Source organism: Heterocephalus glaber, unplaced genomic scaffold (genome assembly GCF_053883595.1).
Source record: "Heterocephalus glaber isolate CG9 unplaced genomic scaffold, H.glaber_assembly_v1.0 deba00001481, whole genome shotgun sequence".
Classification (NCBI taxonomy): Eukaryota; Metazoa; Chordata; class Mammalia; order Rodentia; family Bathyergidae; genus Heterocephalus; species Heterocephalus glaber.
The window spans coordinates 60,326,697-60,345,278 of record NW_028258317.1 but is presented as its reverse complement, the minus strand read 5'-3'; the positions used below and the strand labels follow the sequence as shown (position 1 = coordinate 60,345,278).

Here is an 18,582-nt window from a genome sequence, read left to right as displayed (position 1 = left end):
TCTAGGTTTATAACCAAAGAAAATGAAAGTAGGATCTGGAACACACACATGCACACTAATACTCATTGCAGCATTCCAGGTAAGACCCAAAAGGCAAAAACAGCTGAAGTGTATGAAAAGCTGCACGGAGAAACAAAATGCAATATATACACACAGTGAAATATTATTTGACCATTAAAAAGATCTTCTGATACATGCTACAAGATGGGTGCACCTTGAAAACACTATGTTAAGTGAAATAAACTAAACAAATGGGAAATATGACACAATTCTGTCTATATTAAGTACCTAGAAGAGGCAAATTTTTGTGGGTGGGAAGAAGGGATTGAAAATTTCAGTTTGCAGTAAAGAAAAATGTACAGAATCTATCAAGAAATGAAATAGGAATAGATTATAGAGTTTCTCTTGGGGATGTGAAAAAGTTGTGAAAATCAATATTGTGAGGATTGCACAAAATTGTGCATAAATTCATAAAACCGATTTGAATGTCAAATGGTGTTAAACAAAACTTGAAAACAACTAAAAGATAAGCTAATCACTAAAAATAAATCCATATGGAAAGAAAACTATAAAAATATTTTAAACAGGAAAAAATACACTGTGAGACTGTGCTTCTAAGAAAATTAAAGCTCAATTTTACAAAATTCACATTTTATAAAAATGACTCCTAAAAACTTTTCTCAAATTTAAATAATTTAAGGTGGAAAACTGAATAAAAAGGAAGTATCCACAGTCAACTACACTAACATTACAAAATCTCATAGTCAAAACCTACCAAAGCATTTTCTTTAATTTCAAGATTCTTGAGGGCCACAGCTCCTAAAAAAGATAATAAAAATAAACTTGAAACACTGAAGTATTTTCATCTTAAAAAGTTAAATATATTTTATTCCTCAGTATCATAGTAGGCATAATCACAATGTAATACAAAATAGAATCTACTATTTTTAATAGCTTATCTTCATATATCTGCATAGTATATAATGTTTAACCAAAACATCACTTATTGAAATGTTTGATTCCTGCTGTTTTAGTTCATTAACGTATACAAACATTTTAATCAGAATTATGTAAATATGAATTTAGAAAAGTAGCTTGATACGAAATCAATAAGCAAACAAATATGTAAGAACTGACAAATGTTATTACAACAAATTTAAAAAACTTCTGCACAGCAAAGAAAATAATCAACAGAGTGAATAGACAAATGATAAATTTATCTGATAGAGGATTAGTATTCAGAATATATAAAGAACTCAGTAACTTTACAACAAAACAAGTAACCCAACTTAAAAATTTGTAACTGATGGGCCAAGGATTTAGCTCAGTGGTTCTGGCGCCTGACTCTCAAGTGCACAAGGTCCCGAGTTTGATCCCAGTACCAAAAAAAAAAAAAAATTTGTAACTGAACCGAATAGATACTTCTCAAAAGAAGTACAAATGCCAATAAATACATTTAAAAATGCTCAATCGAGGAAGTGCAAATCAAAGCTACAGTAAAATTTTTCATCCCAGTGGCCATTATCAAAAAAACAAACCTACAAATGCTAGCAAAGTTGTAGAGAAAAAGAAACCTTTAGACACTGTTGCTGGGGATGTAAATTAGTACAATCACTACTGAGAAAAGTAGCACCGCAGTTCCTCAAAAAACTGAAAACAGATATAGACAGCCTTTTTGGAAGTTTTCAGCTGGCAGCTTGTGCAGGCGTGTTTGAGGATTCAGCCAGGGACTATAGGACAGGGTTTGGTATTCTATCTCTACAGAAATACTGTCATCAGTACCAGGAAACTATTTTTGTGTTTCTTGTGATGCATTTTCCTTTCAACTGAAGGCTCTTGAATCCTTAGGAAATGAGCGCTCATCTATAAGTACACCAAACATAGGCATTTCTTTACAGATTACATAACTCCCATCCCTGGATTACAAGGGAATTGAAAATCAGGCTCATCCAGAAAAACATGATATGAGGGCATGGCCAGCCCAGTGCCACAGCAAAGAAGGGTCCCTCCTGTGACCAGTGAAAGAGACTGTCATCCCAACACAAGTGGAGGGAACCAAAGTCTGGGTGACACCAGAGGGAGCTACCTCCAAAACCATGCATACTTATAAGCCCAAAACAATATAGTTTAAAGGAACATTTTCAATCTGTCTGTGATACTTAACTGATTGTGTCAACTTAAGAAACACCTAACTAAACTGGATCAGTGTAGTTCAGAGTGTGGCTGAGGGGACTACTGAAGATTGAAGACCCACCCTAGGGTGGCTTGTCACCTGAATGGTATAAAAGAGAAACAAAGAAGGAAGCTTGCTTCTGTTTCTTCAGAGAAGCTCCAGTCTTTATCTTCACCTTGGACATTGTCTCTCGGCTACCCCAGCACAGACTCTTCAGGCTCCAGAACAGACCCTCCAGTCTTCTGGTGCAGGTCCTTCAGCATCTTAATACAGACTTGCACTGGACACTAAACCAAGCGCCAGGCCTTCAACTAGATCCTTTGGATCTCCAGCACACAAAGCAGACCTTTTTACATTCTTCCACACCTGACTCTGTGGGCAACCACTGTAAGTCAATCTTGTACATTCTTATATATTTGTATATGTCCATTAAATCTGTTTCTCTAGTAAGCACTGACTGGTACAGATTTTGGTACCAGGAGCAGAGTGTTGCTGTGACTGTCCCTGACCAGGTAGTTCAGGGGCCTTTTGGAACTGGCGTGTAGAAAGTGTTTGGAAAGGTTCAGAGATGCTGGCTGAAGAAGCAGCCCTAGAATGCTGTAAGCTGTATTTGATGGGAGATTCTGGTTAGAGCTAAGATGACCAGAATACCAATAGAAACAATGCCAGTAAAGACAAGGCTCGGGAGGTTTCTATTGGGAAGAAGGACTGCACTCACTGTTGGACTCCAGACCGTGTGTGTTATGCTTTGAAAGGATGTACATGAGCCTCCGCTCAAAGCCTCATGCTCATAGCTGGGAGTTTTGGGAGGTAGCTGAATTTAGGGTGTACGATGCCGTGATCAAAATGTAAGATGCTGGAATTAAGGTTGCGTGACTACTAAATCAGCCAACTGATTGGTTTAGAATAGTTCTGAGTGTGGATAATGGGAAGGCCTATGTTGGGTGTGGGTGGCACCATCCACAAGGCACATAGCCTGGAGGAGATAAAACAGAGAGCCAGGGTGCTGGTGCTGGTGCTGCTGCCGCTACTTCACTGTTTTGCTGCCTTCTGCCTATTCTGATTTGCCATGGACTTTTTCTCCTCTGCGATGCCCCTCTCCCATGCCACCCTGCCTCAAAGCCAGCTCACTACAGACTGAAACCTCTACAAACTGTAAGCCAAAATCAATCTTTCCTCCTTCAACTGTGGGGGTCAGGTAATTTACCTCAGCAAAAATAAAAATAACTAAGACATTGCCCCCTTTTGATATTCTTTCTCTGAAAGTTGAAAAGCAATCATTCAGGTTTTTTTGAGTTTTGATTACCAGTTTAATTTTCTATTCGGCAATGCTGTTGGAGTCAATTGTACCTTTTGCTTTGGAGGCATGTTGGGCTAAGCTTCTGGTCTTGATTATCTTTCTACCCTGAAGATGGTAAGAATTTGGTTCTTGTGTCACTTCTATCCCGCCCTTCCCCTGAGAAATAACGCAATTTATAACAGCAGCATTTTGTCCAAGGCAATTCTATTTTCTGTGGCTGTCAAATTCCAGGATCAGGTTTCCAGAATGGTGAGTTTTCCTCTCCATATGACCTTTTCAGAGTGGAGCTGGCATTTGCTGTTCCCTCTGACTTACTCCTGGGCCATATTCTCAAAAACTAGCCTAGATTAAATCCTCAAATTCTGAAAGCTGAATAAAAACATTTTAGTTCAATTTTTTCAGCCTTTCTGACTTTGGTAGAACTGGAAATTAGGAAATACCTCCACTCTTTTCACTTCTTCCCTTCAGGAATGCTGCTCCACAGGGCAGACTGACTGGTTTTTATAGCACAGATGAGTTCATTGATAGAACAGAAAACATTCCTAGGGAACTTTAACAAGTTTAGTAACAGTTTTAAACAGAATTAGATATTAGGAACAATCACAGCCTCCCAGTCCTCAAAGGACTGTTACTCTTTTGGCATGATTTCTCTCTAAAACATGTAGCCAGGCTGGTAACTACTGGCTACCAGCCAAAACATGTACTGGCTGGTATACTCAAGAGATATGCTGAGGGCAGAAAAAGGAAAAGCCTATAGGTAACTTTGAGCCAAAAGGTCACAGGATCACAAGGAAATGGGTGCAGATGACCTGGTTCTAGCCACTTCCTCAAGCACCTCCAACTGACTGCTAGCACTGGACGAGGTCAAACCGAAGTGAGCCCTTATATAAAAGGAGAACAGAACAAATAGGGATAGACAAGTATGTCTTCTCTCCACTTGTTTCTTTCCAAAACAGGGAAGAAACTGCCATAGGTAGACATCTGCATCAGGGCAGATTGGGGCCTTGGCAGACTTTATTTCCTCACCTTTTGTAATACATACTTCACTCCACAAAGTGTCACCTAGTTTCTTCTTACATCCAAACCTCACCTGAGCACCTCCCTGAAAATAACATAGCTGAAGTTACCTTTAACATTCTATCCCTTTAGACGGAACAGCTAGTTACATGTGGGTATCAAAACAGCAGTTTTGTCTATCAGCTGTGGCTATCCAACAACCATGGCTATCAAAGAAACAGAGGGCCCTGAGAAGCCTGTATCAGTACTCTAAAATTAAGACAAACCTTCATAAAAACAGTTCTTGCTCTCACAGGTATGAAAGAATTTTTTTCCTTCTGATTCTTACTATAAGAGATCTCTGCTAATGGATGGCCTACAGGAAAAATTCTGATAAGTCTATTTGTAGTTATAAACCTAAAAACTGTAAAAGGGTTATTGTAGTTCAATTTGGCCAATACATCTGAGAGTGCATTCTGATTTAAATGTAATTGTCTTCTCTGTCTGTTTAATCTGTGTTAATAACAGGTTAAAACATCTGCAGCTACTTCATTTAAGAAAAAAAAATTTTAAGCACAATTTATTAAATTATTTTAGCTCTTTTTTGAGATTTCCATGGAAAAATTCTTTAGATATGTTTTCAAGGTAGCCAAACTCACCTAAAATATTACGAGATGAGGACTGGTAGGCTCAAGACTTACAAAGAGCTAATAGAAGCCTTAAAGTTCGATATCATAAAGATTACATAGGATTTAGGTTGGTATGTATGTTTGACTTTTTCCAAGGCTAGCAAACACCAACAGTCTTCAGGGAAACATGGGCAAGAAAGCCTCCAATTTGAGTGCCAAGGTGGCATTCAGAGAGCCATCACCACAGTGACCGAAACCCGTTGCAATAAACTCATGGCACCCATGGCTGCAACTGGCAATAAGAAGAAGCAGAGAGTAATGAGAGCAGAGAGGGTCAATTTACCAATGAAGGCAAAGCTGAAGGACACCCATGTTGAGTGAGGGGAAGGGCCAGTTCCAGTTATCTTTATCCAGTTGGTGTTCGGCAGTGGAAGTGACAACACTGTTGGCAGAAACAGGGTTTGCTTAGCCATGAGAAAAAATGGCTGCAGCTAATGTGGCTACTTTTTGTAGAAGAATCTCAGCAGTCCTGAAGGCTTCTGGGTCATTAATAATTCCCAAGCCCCAGCTAGCACAAGGTTTTCTGTTAGTTTGTTACCTAAGAATGCACAACATGTCACATCCTTTCACCAGTGTAGATTACTTCATATCACATTGTCAAGAAAAGAACTGGAAGAATTTTTTGATGACCCAAAGAACTGGAAGCAAGAAAAACTGAAATCTGGAGCTATATGGAACTGTCAGCAATTAAAGAAAAAAAGTAATGAAAATTTACATAAACTTTGGAATGTCTTACTGTAAGAAACACTTCTCACTCTAGAACAGGAGGCTAAGCAACAGAGATAGCCAATGCAAAGTCCAGAATGGTTAGAAAGGGGAGTTCATTCCACGGATGCATTAGATGAAGTTGTTCAGGAAGGAGAAGATGCTTTAAGGCTTCTTCAGACTGGTCAAGAAAAAGCTAGACCTGTTGCCTGGAGAAGAGCCATCTTTGGAAGAATCATTTGGCACAAGTTCAAGCAGTGGCCTATACCTTGGTACCTAATTAAAGATACAATAAGAAATGATCCTTTGCAATGTCTTTGTTTTGTTAGGCTGAGAAGTGAAACACAAGCCCACATTGAAGTGAGAAAGAGAAGTTTAGAGAAAAAGAAACAAAAAGCTCTGCAAGAAATGTTTCCACATGTTGCTGAAGCCCAGAAGTTGAGCCTTGTCTAAAAAACTTCTGAACTCTTTTTATCATTTTCTTCTTGCATAGGAGTCTATGTACAAAAATATATATTAAGTAGTTTATAAAGAAATTGTGTTTCTGATCAAATGACTTCTCAGCTGTTCTAAAGGTTGACATGGCATATGAATTCTGAAAGTGGTCTTGATTCTACATCATTTTTACAATTCAGATATAAAGTTCAGATTAAATTCTCATCTTTAAAAAAATGTATGTTTCTATGTGTTAACGGTCAGGAATACATTAACTCCCAAAAGTTCTACTTAAACTGCCTTATAGATAAACAGACACTCAAGACATTAGCTTAAACATTCGTGGTTCACTCAGTTTACCAGTAGGCTAACTTAAATCAGTTGGTAAGAGTAAAGATGTCTTTAAAGTTGGTAACATACTTCCATCCAGGTTGTGAGATAACAAAGATAATATCAAAAATTAGTTTTATAAATGCAATGTCTATTATTGTCTGTATACAAGAGTTTTCCTTGATCAAAGATTATACACACACACACACACACACACAAATACACACACACACATACAGTTTTAAAAAGTGTTAACTGTTACGATGAGTCATGTAAAGTAATTGTTTTAGCTATAAGTTAAAGGTTAAGTTTTCCATATCTAAAACAATATGGTCTTTTTAAGATACTAAGATGCTCTTGGTTAAATTTACAAAATTAGATTTAAAAGCAAAGGTTCTATATTTTACTAAAATAGTTTTTTGTGTTTTCTATGGTTACTAAAAGTGAGCTTTAAGAATTAAAGAGTATTTAAACGTTAATCTATAAAATGTTTTCAATAATCAGATTATAACTAGTTAAATAAACAACTATCATCTTAGCTTATGATATAACTTATGAACACATATGTATGTATGTATATATCTAAAACCAAGATATACTGTGAGTGTAAGCCATAAAGTTAAGTTTATGGAGTTCAGAATACATAAGTTTAATACATGCAAAGTAACTAATAGGTGCCCTCTTTTATACAATATACATCTAGACTTTTGATAAAATGATCAAAATCTGACATCTGTTTAAGTTTGGTCCTAATATTTAAACTTGATCTACATCTATTGGCTTTGATTAAACAACCATTTTGTTATTATATAAAAGAGATACACTTGTATTTTGGATAGTAAGTCTATTTGAGTTTATTAAGTTTCCTAAATTTTAAGAGCTCTAAAGATGTCCTTAATTCTTGTGAGAACAGTTATACTCTATAACACCTGTTAAAGGTGTCTAAAATTTGCCTTAAGAGTAAAAAGTAAATATATGTAAAGATTTCTATACAGCTGTAATAGTAACTACTGCTAACCTCATAGTATATTAAATGCTGTATTTGTGTTTCCCAAGAGTACAGGCCTTCAAAGATGTAAAACTGAAAAAAACATCACAATGGTGACTTATGGCTAAAGTTGTTGATGGTAGCAAACATTTTTAGGCTCAAGCATCTGGCTTTCCCTTATTTGTATTCCAACTACCTGTGATGAAATGTGCTTGCCAATCCAACATGAAGCAGCCAGACAGATGATGTGAATACTTTTTCAAGGCATATGCATATGAGATTGTTATGTAATTGTGTTAGAAGTACCTGAATACTGTACAGTCCAAATCAAAAATCAAATCTAAATCACTCTAAAAATCAAAGATTGGACATTACTTATAAAGTACCTCTATAAACAAGTACATTCTTCTTAAATGACACTGTTAAAATAACAAATTTAGGTAAAGGTTTTTATGTCATTTAATATCTTATAATCAGATAAAGATAACTAATGTATTTTTTTTGGTACCGGGGATCAAACTCGGGTCCCTGCACTTGCGAGGCAGGTGGCAGAACCACTGAGCTAAATCCCTGGCCCTATTGTATTAATGCCATTATGATTGTCATGTTAAAATGCTGTTGCCCTTGATCTCAAATTTTCTTTGTAAAACTTTATAACCATCTATTAACATTCTGCGGGGATTCAACCTCCAAGACAACTATGACTGGTAAAAGTAACAGTTCTCTGGTCATACTATGTACTTCAAGGTGACGGATATCTTGATAAGATCATAAAAATTAAACCTACTGCTCTCACTATAATACTGGTATAACTCATCTCCTGGGTATTCAACAAGTGGGAGACTAGAGCTAAAGATAATTTCACTAAGAAGACAGCCAATATTTTGACTTTGGCCCTCCAAGATCAACAAGGACCCAGGACATGAGAGGACCTTTCTACAGAATCCTACAACTCTAGTGACTCACCCAACATCCTGAGCAGGGAGACTGTTGGACTCAAGAAGACAGGAGTCAACCAATATAATGTCCTAAAAAGGAGGGTCACCAGAGAGAAAAATCTCACTTTCATGGGAAGCCACATGATCAAGCAAGACCATGACCCATTCTGGCAGCTGACAGAGGAGCTAAATGGATCCATATATAATCCAAGAGTAACCCTTGAGGATCCTTAACTGCCCTTGATAGAGGTTAATTTTGATTAGCACAAATTTCACTTTAACTTCGTCTTAAACTCCCAGCAGAAAAGTATATCCAAAAGATGTTTAAAGGAGTAGTAATATTGGAAGTATGGCCATTTTCACTATATTGGTTCTTCCTACCAGGAACAACAAGATGTCTACTTTCTGATATCCTCTTCGATCTCTTTTTTCAGAGTGCTGTAGTTTTCAAAATAGAGGTCTTTAATTTCTTTCTTTAGGTTGATTTCTAAGTATTTCATTTTTGGGGATGCTATTATGAAAGGAGTTGTTTCTCCAGTTCCTCTCTCAGTGAGTCTGTTGTTCCTGCACAGGAAGCCTACTGTTTTTTGTGTGACCTTGTATCCAGCTACTCTGCTGAATTTGGTTACGTCTAGAAGACTTTTGGTGGAGTTCTTGTAGTCTTCCATATAGAATAAAATGTCATCTGCAAATGATGACAATTTAACTTCTTCATTTCCTATCTTTATTCCTTTTATTTCTTTCTCTTGTCTAATTGCTTTGGCTAATGTTTTCAGAACTATATTAAATAGGAGTGGTGATAGTAGACATCCTTGTCTTGTTCCTGATTTTAGCATGAAGGATTTCAGCACAGCAAGAGAAACCACCAACAGTGTTAAGAGACAACCCACAATGTGAGAAGAAAATTTTTACCAGCTGTTCCTCAGACAAAGGTCTACTATCTAGAATAAAGAGCTCAAAAAAATCAGACCCCCCCAAATATAAAGACCCAATTAAAAAATGGGCATCTGAAATGAAGAGACATTCTCAAAGAAGTAGAAACAGCAAATAAACATGGAAAAATGTTCAATATCACTGGTCATTTGAGAGATGCAAGTGAAAACAACACTGAGATTCCACCTCACTCCAGAAAGAATGGCTGCTATCAAGAAATCAACCAACAACAAATGTTGGCAGGGCTATGGGGAAAAAGGAACCCTTCTCCACTGTTGGTGGGAGTGCAGACTGGTGCAACCACTATGGAAATCAGTATGGAGGTACCTCAAAAAACTAGGATTAGAGGTCCCATTTGACCCAGCTATTCCTCTGCAGGGTATCTTCCCAAAAGAATTAAAAGAATCATACCACAGCGATATATGTGCACCCATGTTTATAGCGGCACAGTTTGTAATAGCTAAAACCTGGAAACAGCCCAAGTGCCCATCAACTGGTGACTGGATAAAGAAGATTTTTTTTATAAAATGGAGTACTACTCAGCCATAAAAAATGATAAGCTAGAGACATTTATAGCTAAATGGATGCACACTGAGGCCATACTCTTAAGTGAAATAAATAGGACCCACGTGTGTAAATACCAAATAGTTTCTCTGGTATGAAAAACTGAAAATGTAAATGAGGACCAAAATGTTTAACGGATAATGTGAAACAGGAAGAAAAGGTCCAAAGGGGAAGGGAAAGAGAAGTGGGGGGAGGGTAGGGGAAAGGAAAGAAGGGAAAGGAAAAAATATGAGAAAAAGAAAAAACGGAAACAAAGTCTTTATAAATAGAGAGGGGTGGAGGGGTTGAAGGGACCACAGGTGAATGAGGAAAAAAATAAGAACCAAGACATATTATGTAAAGGTACAAATTCCCAATGATGAATATTGTATAACTAAAATGTACCCATAAACTTAATGAAAAAAAAGAGTAATAGTAATAAAGACTAGATATAGAAAAAAGGCTCTGATCACTACACTGACCCCTGCTGGGACTCTCCAGCTACAGCTATAGCTGACTATTATGACTCAATGAGGATTGAAAGCTACAGTGGGTGCTTTGAAAGCTGAGCAAGTCTTTGAATTCCTTAGCTAAAATTGTCCTTCGAAACCGCAGAACTCTCCATCTTCTTACAGCTAAAACTGGAGGGGCTTGGGTACTAATGAAACTTGTTGTCTTTATATAAATAATTCACATCAAGTAAAAAAAAAAAATCTTAAAAGAAATCTCATTCTTATAGATAACCTCCAGCAGTAGACAGGTCCAAGAGCCAGCTGGTTACAAATCCTATTCCAATCTCTTAAGAGCAGTGTCTGGATGTGGCTCCTTTCCCCAATCTGTATTTCCATTCTAGTGTGCATGCTTTGGTTGTATGTGCTTTAAACTCTTGGTAAAACGTGATTATTCTCACCCAAATAATCACACAGATGGAACTAATGATAAATGAGCCGGACTCCTTTTACCAGGATCCACTAGACTGATCTTTTGAAGGGAGTTCATAACTGCTAAAGTCCAACATGACTTCTATCCAAGGCCCCTTAGATTACCTCTCTGAAAAAGACCCCTGACTTCAGTCTCTGCTACACCAATCCTTCTCAGCTTAAAGCAACTAGATTGAAACCTCACCCAGTCTCCTGTAACTGCAGTTAAGTATACCTCTTCTGAAGGGGCAGTGTTATAAGAAGCTAAATTAGACAGAAATTAATATACAGCCGGAGAGGGATTGGGCCCTCAAGGAAGTCAGCACAAAAATATAGACATCAGAATTGTGGCTGGAGTGGTAAGACAGAGATACAATGGTCAGGCTTGCATGTCTCCCTAAGAGACAAACAGCAACTTGAGATTATACTGTAATTAGCACCACTTGGTCCAGTAAGTCCTGTTGGGAATCAGATGCCCAGGTGGGTCACCAGAGCATCTCGACCCATCCCCTCCCAAAACTGCTTTTGTTCTTTTATCATACCTTTGCTACATGACTTGTTTCCCTATTGGATCAATATTAGCTAAGCAGCTATACTTTCAATCCTATACTGTAGCATGATTATAGTTTGACCCATGTTGTATCTTTGTTATAACTTTGCTGTATAAACTACTCATCAAAGGGTCTTGGTGGCCAGATCATTCTAGACCCCTCCTGAAAATCCAAGAACTAGTCTTTTTTCCTTTATTTCCAAAAAAACTCCCCTAACCTCTTTGGTTCACAACTTCATTCCTCAAAGTTGTGGAACCACAAACTTGGCACATTTGACATCTAACAGGCCAGAAGTCATATTTCTCCTATATCAGTATGATCACCTATACTGCACCTGGGTGGGAGCCAAAGGAAATGAAGTCGGCATACAAAAGAGAAACCTGCACACTCACATTTATTGCAGCACTACTTTCACAGCCAAGAAATAGAATCAGCCAAGTGCCCCTTAAAAGAGAAATGAAGAAAACATAGTGTATATATACACATATATATGTGTATATATACACACAATGGAGTACTATATAGCCATAAAGAATGAAATCATGTCATTTGCAGGAAAACAGATGGACCTGGAGGACCTCATGTCAAGTGAAATAGCTAGACATAGCAAAAACTTAAAAAATAAAAAAACCTGAAGAGGAAAGGGAACAAAGAGAGAGGTGATAAAGGGGAGGATAAATGAGGGAAGAATGAAGGGTGAGTATGATCAAAGCACAACACATGCATGTATGAAAATGTCACAGTGAAAGCCATTAATCTGCATAATTAATATTCTTGAATAATTATAATTTTAAAAATTAGTCAATGTCATCTTGATTGCAGAAGTTTGATGGTTCATACACATGCCAAAACACATCAAATTATAGACTTTAAATGAAAAACTAAATACTATGTATTTTATAATATCAATTATATTTCAGTAAAGCTGTTTGTATATAATAGAATCTAGTTAGTAGGCATATGGATGTGAACTATAAGATTTCTAATGTTGACATATACTTTAATAGTTTTCATAATGAAAGTTTCATCAGCTGAAAAGTTCTATGAATACATACTAGAACATAGTTGTAACAATAATAGTTCAGGAATGAGAATTGGTTATTAGCCCAAGAGTGTAAGAAAAAATTTGATGAGTTCTCCAGTGTACTCCTTTCACAAAAGTGACTCCTTAAAATCAGGAATTATGTCCTAACTCAATCTTTTTGTTTTTCCTTTTTTTTTGGTACCAGAGATCAAACTCGGGACCTTGCGCTTGTGAGGCAGGCGCCAGAACTCCTAACTCAATCTTAACCTTTCTGTACAGCTTCTGGTATAATGAGGGTTATATGACCATTATATTATATATTATATATAGTATATTATATATAGTATAATATATATATTATTCTATATAGTAAGTGGTCACTGGACATAATCTCTATTAAAAAGAGAAAATTGGAAGATTAATATAAAAAAACCAAAGTTAAAACAAGAACTCTAATGACACAAACATGTCATGACAAAAAAAAGTAAAATTTTTCCAAATGATATAATTTTGGAAAAACCAAAAAGAAAGAGTAAATTAAGAGGGCTATAAATTAGAGGTACTTCTGTGTTGCAAATGATAATTCTATCACAAAAACCATTCTTTTTTGAGAAGAAAGGTCTAATAGGATGAATAAAAGTAGAAAGGAAAAAAATGGAATCAGGAACAGGAAAATAATGCAATGACAGGAACAAGGCAATACAGTGTACCTATCAGTTGTAAATCTTAATCTGAATGGGCCAAATTCCCCAATGATGGTGAACCTTTTAGAGCTTTCAATAATACAAACAGCCCACTGCAGCATTATGCCATAGGTTCGCCACCACTGCCCCATCCAAAAGACAGGCTGGCAGAATGTATCAAAAAAAAATACCCAAAATCTAACAGTACTTTGTGTACAAGAAACATATTTAACCCAAAAAGAAATTCATGGACTAAAATCCAAGGATGGAAAATAATATTCTGTGCAATGGGAACCCAAAATTGCAAGTGTAGCTATCCTACAATGCAAATTACAAGACTAAAAAGACTGGAAAATAGTTTCATATCACATTTTCTGATAAAGCATTTGCCTCCAATATAGAAAAAATTCTCAACTATCAACAATAAGAAAACAGCCACTCTGTAAAAAGAGTCTGACAGTTTCTCAAAAAGTTAAACAGTGGGCTGGGGATTTAGCTGCCTAAATGGTTCCACCATTTAGTTCCACTGCCTGACTTGCAAGCACAAGGACCAGAGTTCGATCCCTGGTACCAAAAAAAAAAGTTAAATAGTGTTACCATATGACCCACCCAAACCACTAAGTATATATCAAAGAGTATTTTATGTCCATTAAAAAAACTTGTACGTGGATGTTCACAGTGGCATTATTTCTGAAAAGTGGAAATAACCTAAATGTCTACTAACTGATGAGTAGATACACAAAATGTGGTATAATCCTTACAATGAAATATTATTCAATCTATCCTTCAACATACAGAATCCTGAAAATATAATCTAAAATTAAGGAAACCAGAAACAAAAGGCTGCCTGCTGTATGATTCCATTTAAATTAAATGCCCAAAATATATAAATTCATTAAAAAAAAAAAAAAAGTAAATTAGTGGCTACCAGGGATAGGAACAGGAAAGAATGGCAAGGTGACTGCTAATGAGTATGAGGTTTATTTGTGGAGTGTCTAAATGTTGCTATTAGTAGGGATGGGTGCACAATTTTGTTACTATATTTTTTTAAAAACCACTAAAATGTACATTTTTAAATGGAAAATTGTACTGGGCCTGGTGGCACCCACCTATAATCCCAGCTACTTCGCAGGCTGAGGTAGGAGGATTACATGTTTGTGGCAGGACAACTTAGCTAGATCCTATCTGCCCCTCCTAAAAGTAGGGATTGGGATGTAGCTTAGTGGTACAGTGCCCCTGAGTTTAATTTCCATTGCTAAATAAATAAAATAAATAAATGAATAAATGGGAGAATTTTAGGACATGAATTAAATCTCAATAGAAAAAGAATACAACTTAAAATAAGCAAAAGATTTGAACACTTCACTGACAGAAATACACAAACAGTAAAAATGAACATTAAGATACCCAAAATCATTAATCACCAAGAAATGAAAACCACAAAGCTTTACCACTACATACCTAGTAGAATGACTAAAAAGTATTTTTAAATGACAACAGCAATTGCTCAGTGGATGTGATGTAATTAAATCCTGATACAATACGTGCACACATAAACCTGTACATTAGTGCCACAGTGGCTTTATTCATAATTTTCAGAAAATGAAGTATTCTTCCATTGGCAAATGGGTAAACATTTACAGTAAAACGTAAAACACAATAATTAAATAGCGAAGTATGCTATACATGGATGACTTTCAAATATGTTTTTTAAAAAGCCAGACTCAAAAGCTACAAACCATAATTCCACTGGGAAAAAGACAAAATGACAGAGATGGAAACAGATGAGAGGCTGCCAGGAGGCAGAGTGGGGTCCACTACAATGGAGCAGGAGCAGAAATATGGGGGTTTAATGGAATTTTTCTGAATCATCATTGTGATGGTGTAAGTACCTCAGTTATTTGTCAAGACATACAGAACTGTACACAATGAAGAACTTTGTAAACTTTAGATAAATCCATTTGCTGAGAAATCACACTCTATGTAAACCCCACCTTGAATGCAGAAGCAATGTTTCACTACAGATCAAAGCACAACTCAAAGAGTTTTTAAGGCTTCTTTCTGAGATACTATGGAGACAAGTTTTATTTTCACTTTGCAGCACAGATTAAACAATCTGCAAGTTATTTAGCACTTACGTTCCTAATTCTGTAATCCATACTCTATATCACAGTACCTGGTGACGAGATTTTCTTCTTTTAAAATCAAACTTACTTGCTTATATTATTTCATAAACGAGAAGACTCATGATAAACAAGTATTTTAGAAGAAGCCTGGAAGTGTGTCTATATCCAAGAATAAAGTACTTTAAAAAATCACTGTACTATGCACACAAACAACCTTAACTTTGTCCTGGGACATTCCTTTCAAAAAGGAGTCTAATTTGTAACAGATGTTTGAAATACATAAGGTTGTAATGTAAAAGATAAAAGCACTAAAAATAAAGCTTTAAGTAAGGGAACACAGCTGCACAACACAGCTGGGAAAACACAGGGCAGTCCTTTACCACTAACCAGCGCAGGCGCGCTTTCCTCCCTGCCCTTGGCAGGTCTGAGATGCTGCCAAACCCATCTCCCTTTTCTTAAAACTCATTAATTTACCGAGGCTTACAAAATCCCACACAGCCTTGTACACAGAACACATTCCTCCTGGGTCACACTGTGGGCTAAAAAGACACAAGCAACTTGAGTTACTGTCCTAGGAGTTTCCGGTCTGTTATCAGCCGAACTCAGGCCAGCAACCCTTGGGGGAAGCGGAGGCCGGAGGCGGAGCCAGGTACCCGAGTCTGGCCGCAGGGCGCGTCCAGGAGGAGGAGGGCGTCCGGGTCACCGCGCGAGGCGGCGTGCCACACTCCTGGGCTCTCCAGAGCCTTTGTCACAAACCACGGGGAAAGGACAAGGCTGAGACCCAACCCAGCAGCGCGTCGCGGCCAAAGCCGAACCGACCGCTCGGGACGAGGGAGGAAACTGGCGCCGCGCGCAACTTGGACTCCAGACCCGGCGCCCCTCGGGCCGCCCCGGCGTTCCACTCCGAAGAGGGGATCCTGTCACCCTGTACTCAGGGCCCCCAAAGCAGCTCGAGCCGGAACCGCCGCCCGCCTTTACGTAACTTGTCGCGGAGGCGGCAGGCAGGTGGCAGCGCCGGCCCGGGGACGGGAACACGAGGGGCGGCGGCGGCCTCGTTACCTGACCAGATGCCCAGGGACAGCTGAGACGTGTCCAGGTTCACCACATAGTCCCCTAAGAACCGGTTCAACACGTCCACGACCAGTGACTCGAATACCATTTTTCTCAGCGGCGGAGGGCACGGCGGCCGGCCCCCGCCCCACGCCCTTTCCTCGAGACACCGCCTTCACCGGCTCCGGGGTGGGTCTGCGTGGCGCCACCGCCGGCCCCACGCGCAGCCCCAGCGTGAGCCCAGCGAGGGAAGAGACCGCCGCTTCCGCCGCGCGTGCGCGACTCCGCCCGGCGGTGGGGGCGGGGCAGGACGCGGGCCCAGGGAGCCAGAGAGGGCGGCTGCGCGGCCTCGCCTCGAGGCGTGCTCCTTTTGGACGCCGCCCGGCGCCTCTCTCGTCGGCCCCGCCTCCTCGTCCGTCGCCTAGCAACGCAACCTTGGTCTGGAGCTGCAGGATTTTTTCCGGACCTCGGCCCCACGTGCAGGCCGGATTGTGGACAGGCTGTTTGCGCTAGGCGGGGAGCGGTGCTAACCGCCCCACTGGACTGTCCCTCCCCACCCCCGTAGGAGGAGACAGTGTCCGCCCACTGCGAGCTGGAGGGTCTGCCCCTAAGTCAGGAGTGGGCCGACTCCACCTCCCTTTTCTGTTAGGCCTAAGGCTCCCTAGAGGGTGTCCCGGAGAGCGTTCCCGCCTCTATCACCTCAGATCGCGAGGGGCCCGCCCGCCTGCTTTCCGCACGCTTCTGCCCACCCATTCCCCCTTGGGATGCCTTATCACCCCGCTGAAAATCGGGGCGGGAGAAGTGATCAAGAGTCAGCTCGAGAATAGAATTCCATCTCCCTTCCTTGCAATTGCAATAGGCACGCTAAAAATTTTGGTTAAGTCATTTATGGCCTCTTTCCATTCCAAATAGTGGCACGGTTCGCTGCAGATATCGAGTTAGCCAGTCTGGAAACTGTGGAGGGCCCTCCAAGGAGGTCCTAGACCCTCACACCTGACCTAAAATAAATAACCATTAGAGGTTTCTCAGCCCCGTCTGGGCTTGTATAGAAATAGGCCCCAAAAGTCTGAGGTTACGGAGACAGTAGATGTGAGAATTAGAGAGTTATGATTACTCATCTTAAGGACTTCAGATGTAGGAGGGTACTTTGAACTTTTTTCCTGCGTGGCAAATAAATAATGATGGCTTCTGTTATTTGCTGTATCATTTTACTACATTTTGTGCACAGTCAGCATGTTTTTCAAAATTGTTTCAGTTTGCCTTTGTAAGTATAATGCCTATGAAAATCTGTAAATTTTCATTTACATGAATTTATGAATTATTTTCATATAATTTTATATTTGAAGGTTCTTTCCAGGATTTCCAGTGAAACCTTCTGATCTTTAAGATAACGAAACTGAGATATTAGGAATTTGACCAAAGTCACACAGAACTAAGACCTGGTCCTTCTGACTCCCTACCCTCCAACCACTCCACCTGCTGGTCTCGGATTTGGCTAACAACGCTAGAAATCTATATGGAGAAACTAATAGAGGCTAAAATGCCCGGGAAGATATAACACTATATAATGAGATATTTTACTACAATATTAATAAGAAACCAAATATGCATTAGCTACAAAATTCCAGTTTTATCTACTACCATAAATTTAAAGTTATGAGAACAGTTACATTTAAATAGCTTAAAAACACTTCGTAGTTTTCTACAATCCAGTTGTCTACAATTTGTGAAATTGAGGGGAGAGATGCTGCCAAAAAATCAGAAATATGAGCAATTAATTCCTAACAGCAATGAAAAAAACATGTCAAGGAAGATAAAAATAAATAAAATGCATATTGTAAATGAATCTTTATCCATTGTTAGGTGGTAAGCGCAAACACCTAATTACTAAACATACTATTATCTAATTACTAAAATATACTATTTTATATCCAGTTATTGTCTTGCTTAATCCATCTGAGAAAGTTTGTAGGCAAAAATATATTGTCATCATGTAAAAGCTAGGTACATTCATTAAGACGTTTCCTTTGGGCCTTGAAAAGTAAACCAAAGACTACAAATAACTCAGGTTTCAAATTTGGGAATACTGTATGTTTTTCTCCAGATCATAATTAAAATGCTAAATTAAATGCATTCAGAGTTTGATCAAATGAAGAAAAGAAAAAAAAAAATTCAAATGACTCCAAACTGCAATTGCA

The 18,582-nt window shown here is 38.6% G+C and overlaps 1 protein-coding gene and 1 pseudogene across 6 annotated transcripts in view; one reads left to right on the top strand and one right to left on the bottom strand.

Moving 5' to 3' along the window:
• The window catches only part of Vps13a (vacuolar protein sorting 13 homolog A), a 252,336-nt gene extending 235,662 nt beyond the window's left edge, over window positions 1-16,674 (bottom strand). For all 6 annotated transcript variants that reach the window (XM_087183513.1, XM_004862535.4, XM_087183514.1 and 3 more), the window contains exons 1-2: window positions 16,394-16,674; window positions 776-819 (exon numbers count right to left, since the gene is read on the bottom strand). In XM_087183513.1, the coding sequence (XP_087039639.1) occupies window positions 776-819; window positions 16,394-16,493 (144 nt within the window). In that variant the 5' untranslated portion in view covers window positions 16,494-16,674. The remainder of the gene's footprint in view (window positions 1-775; window positions 820-16,393) is intronic.
• LOC101713778 (large ribosomal subunit protein uL29m pseudogene) lies at window positions 5,494-6,357 on the top strand (annotated as a pseudogene).
• Window positions 16,675-18,582: the final 1,908 nt, after the last annotated feature.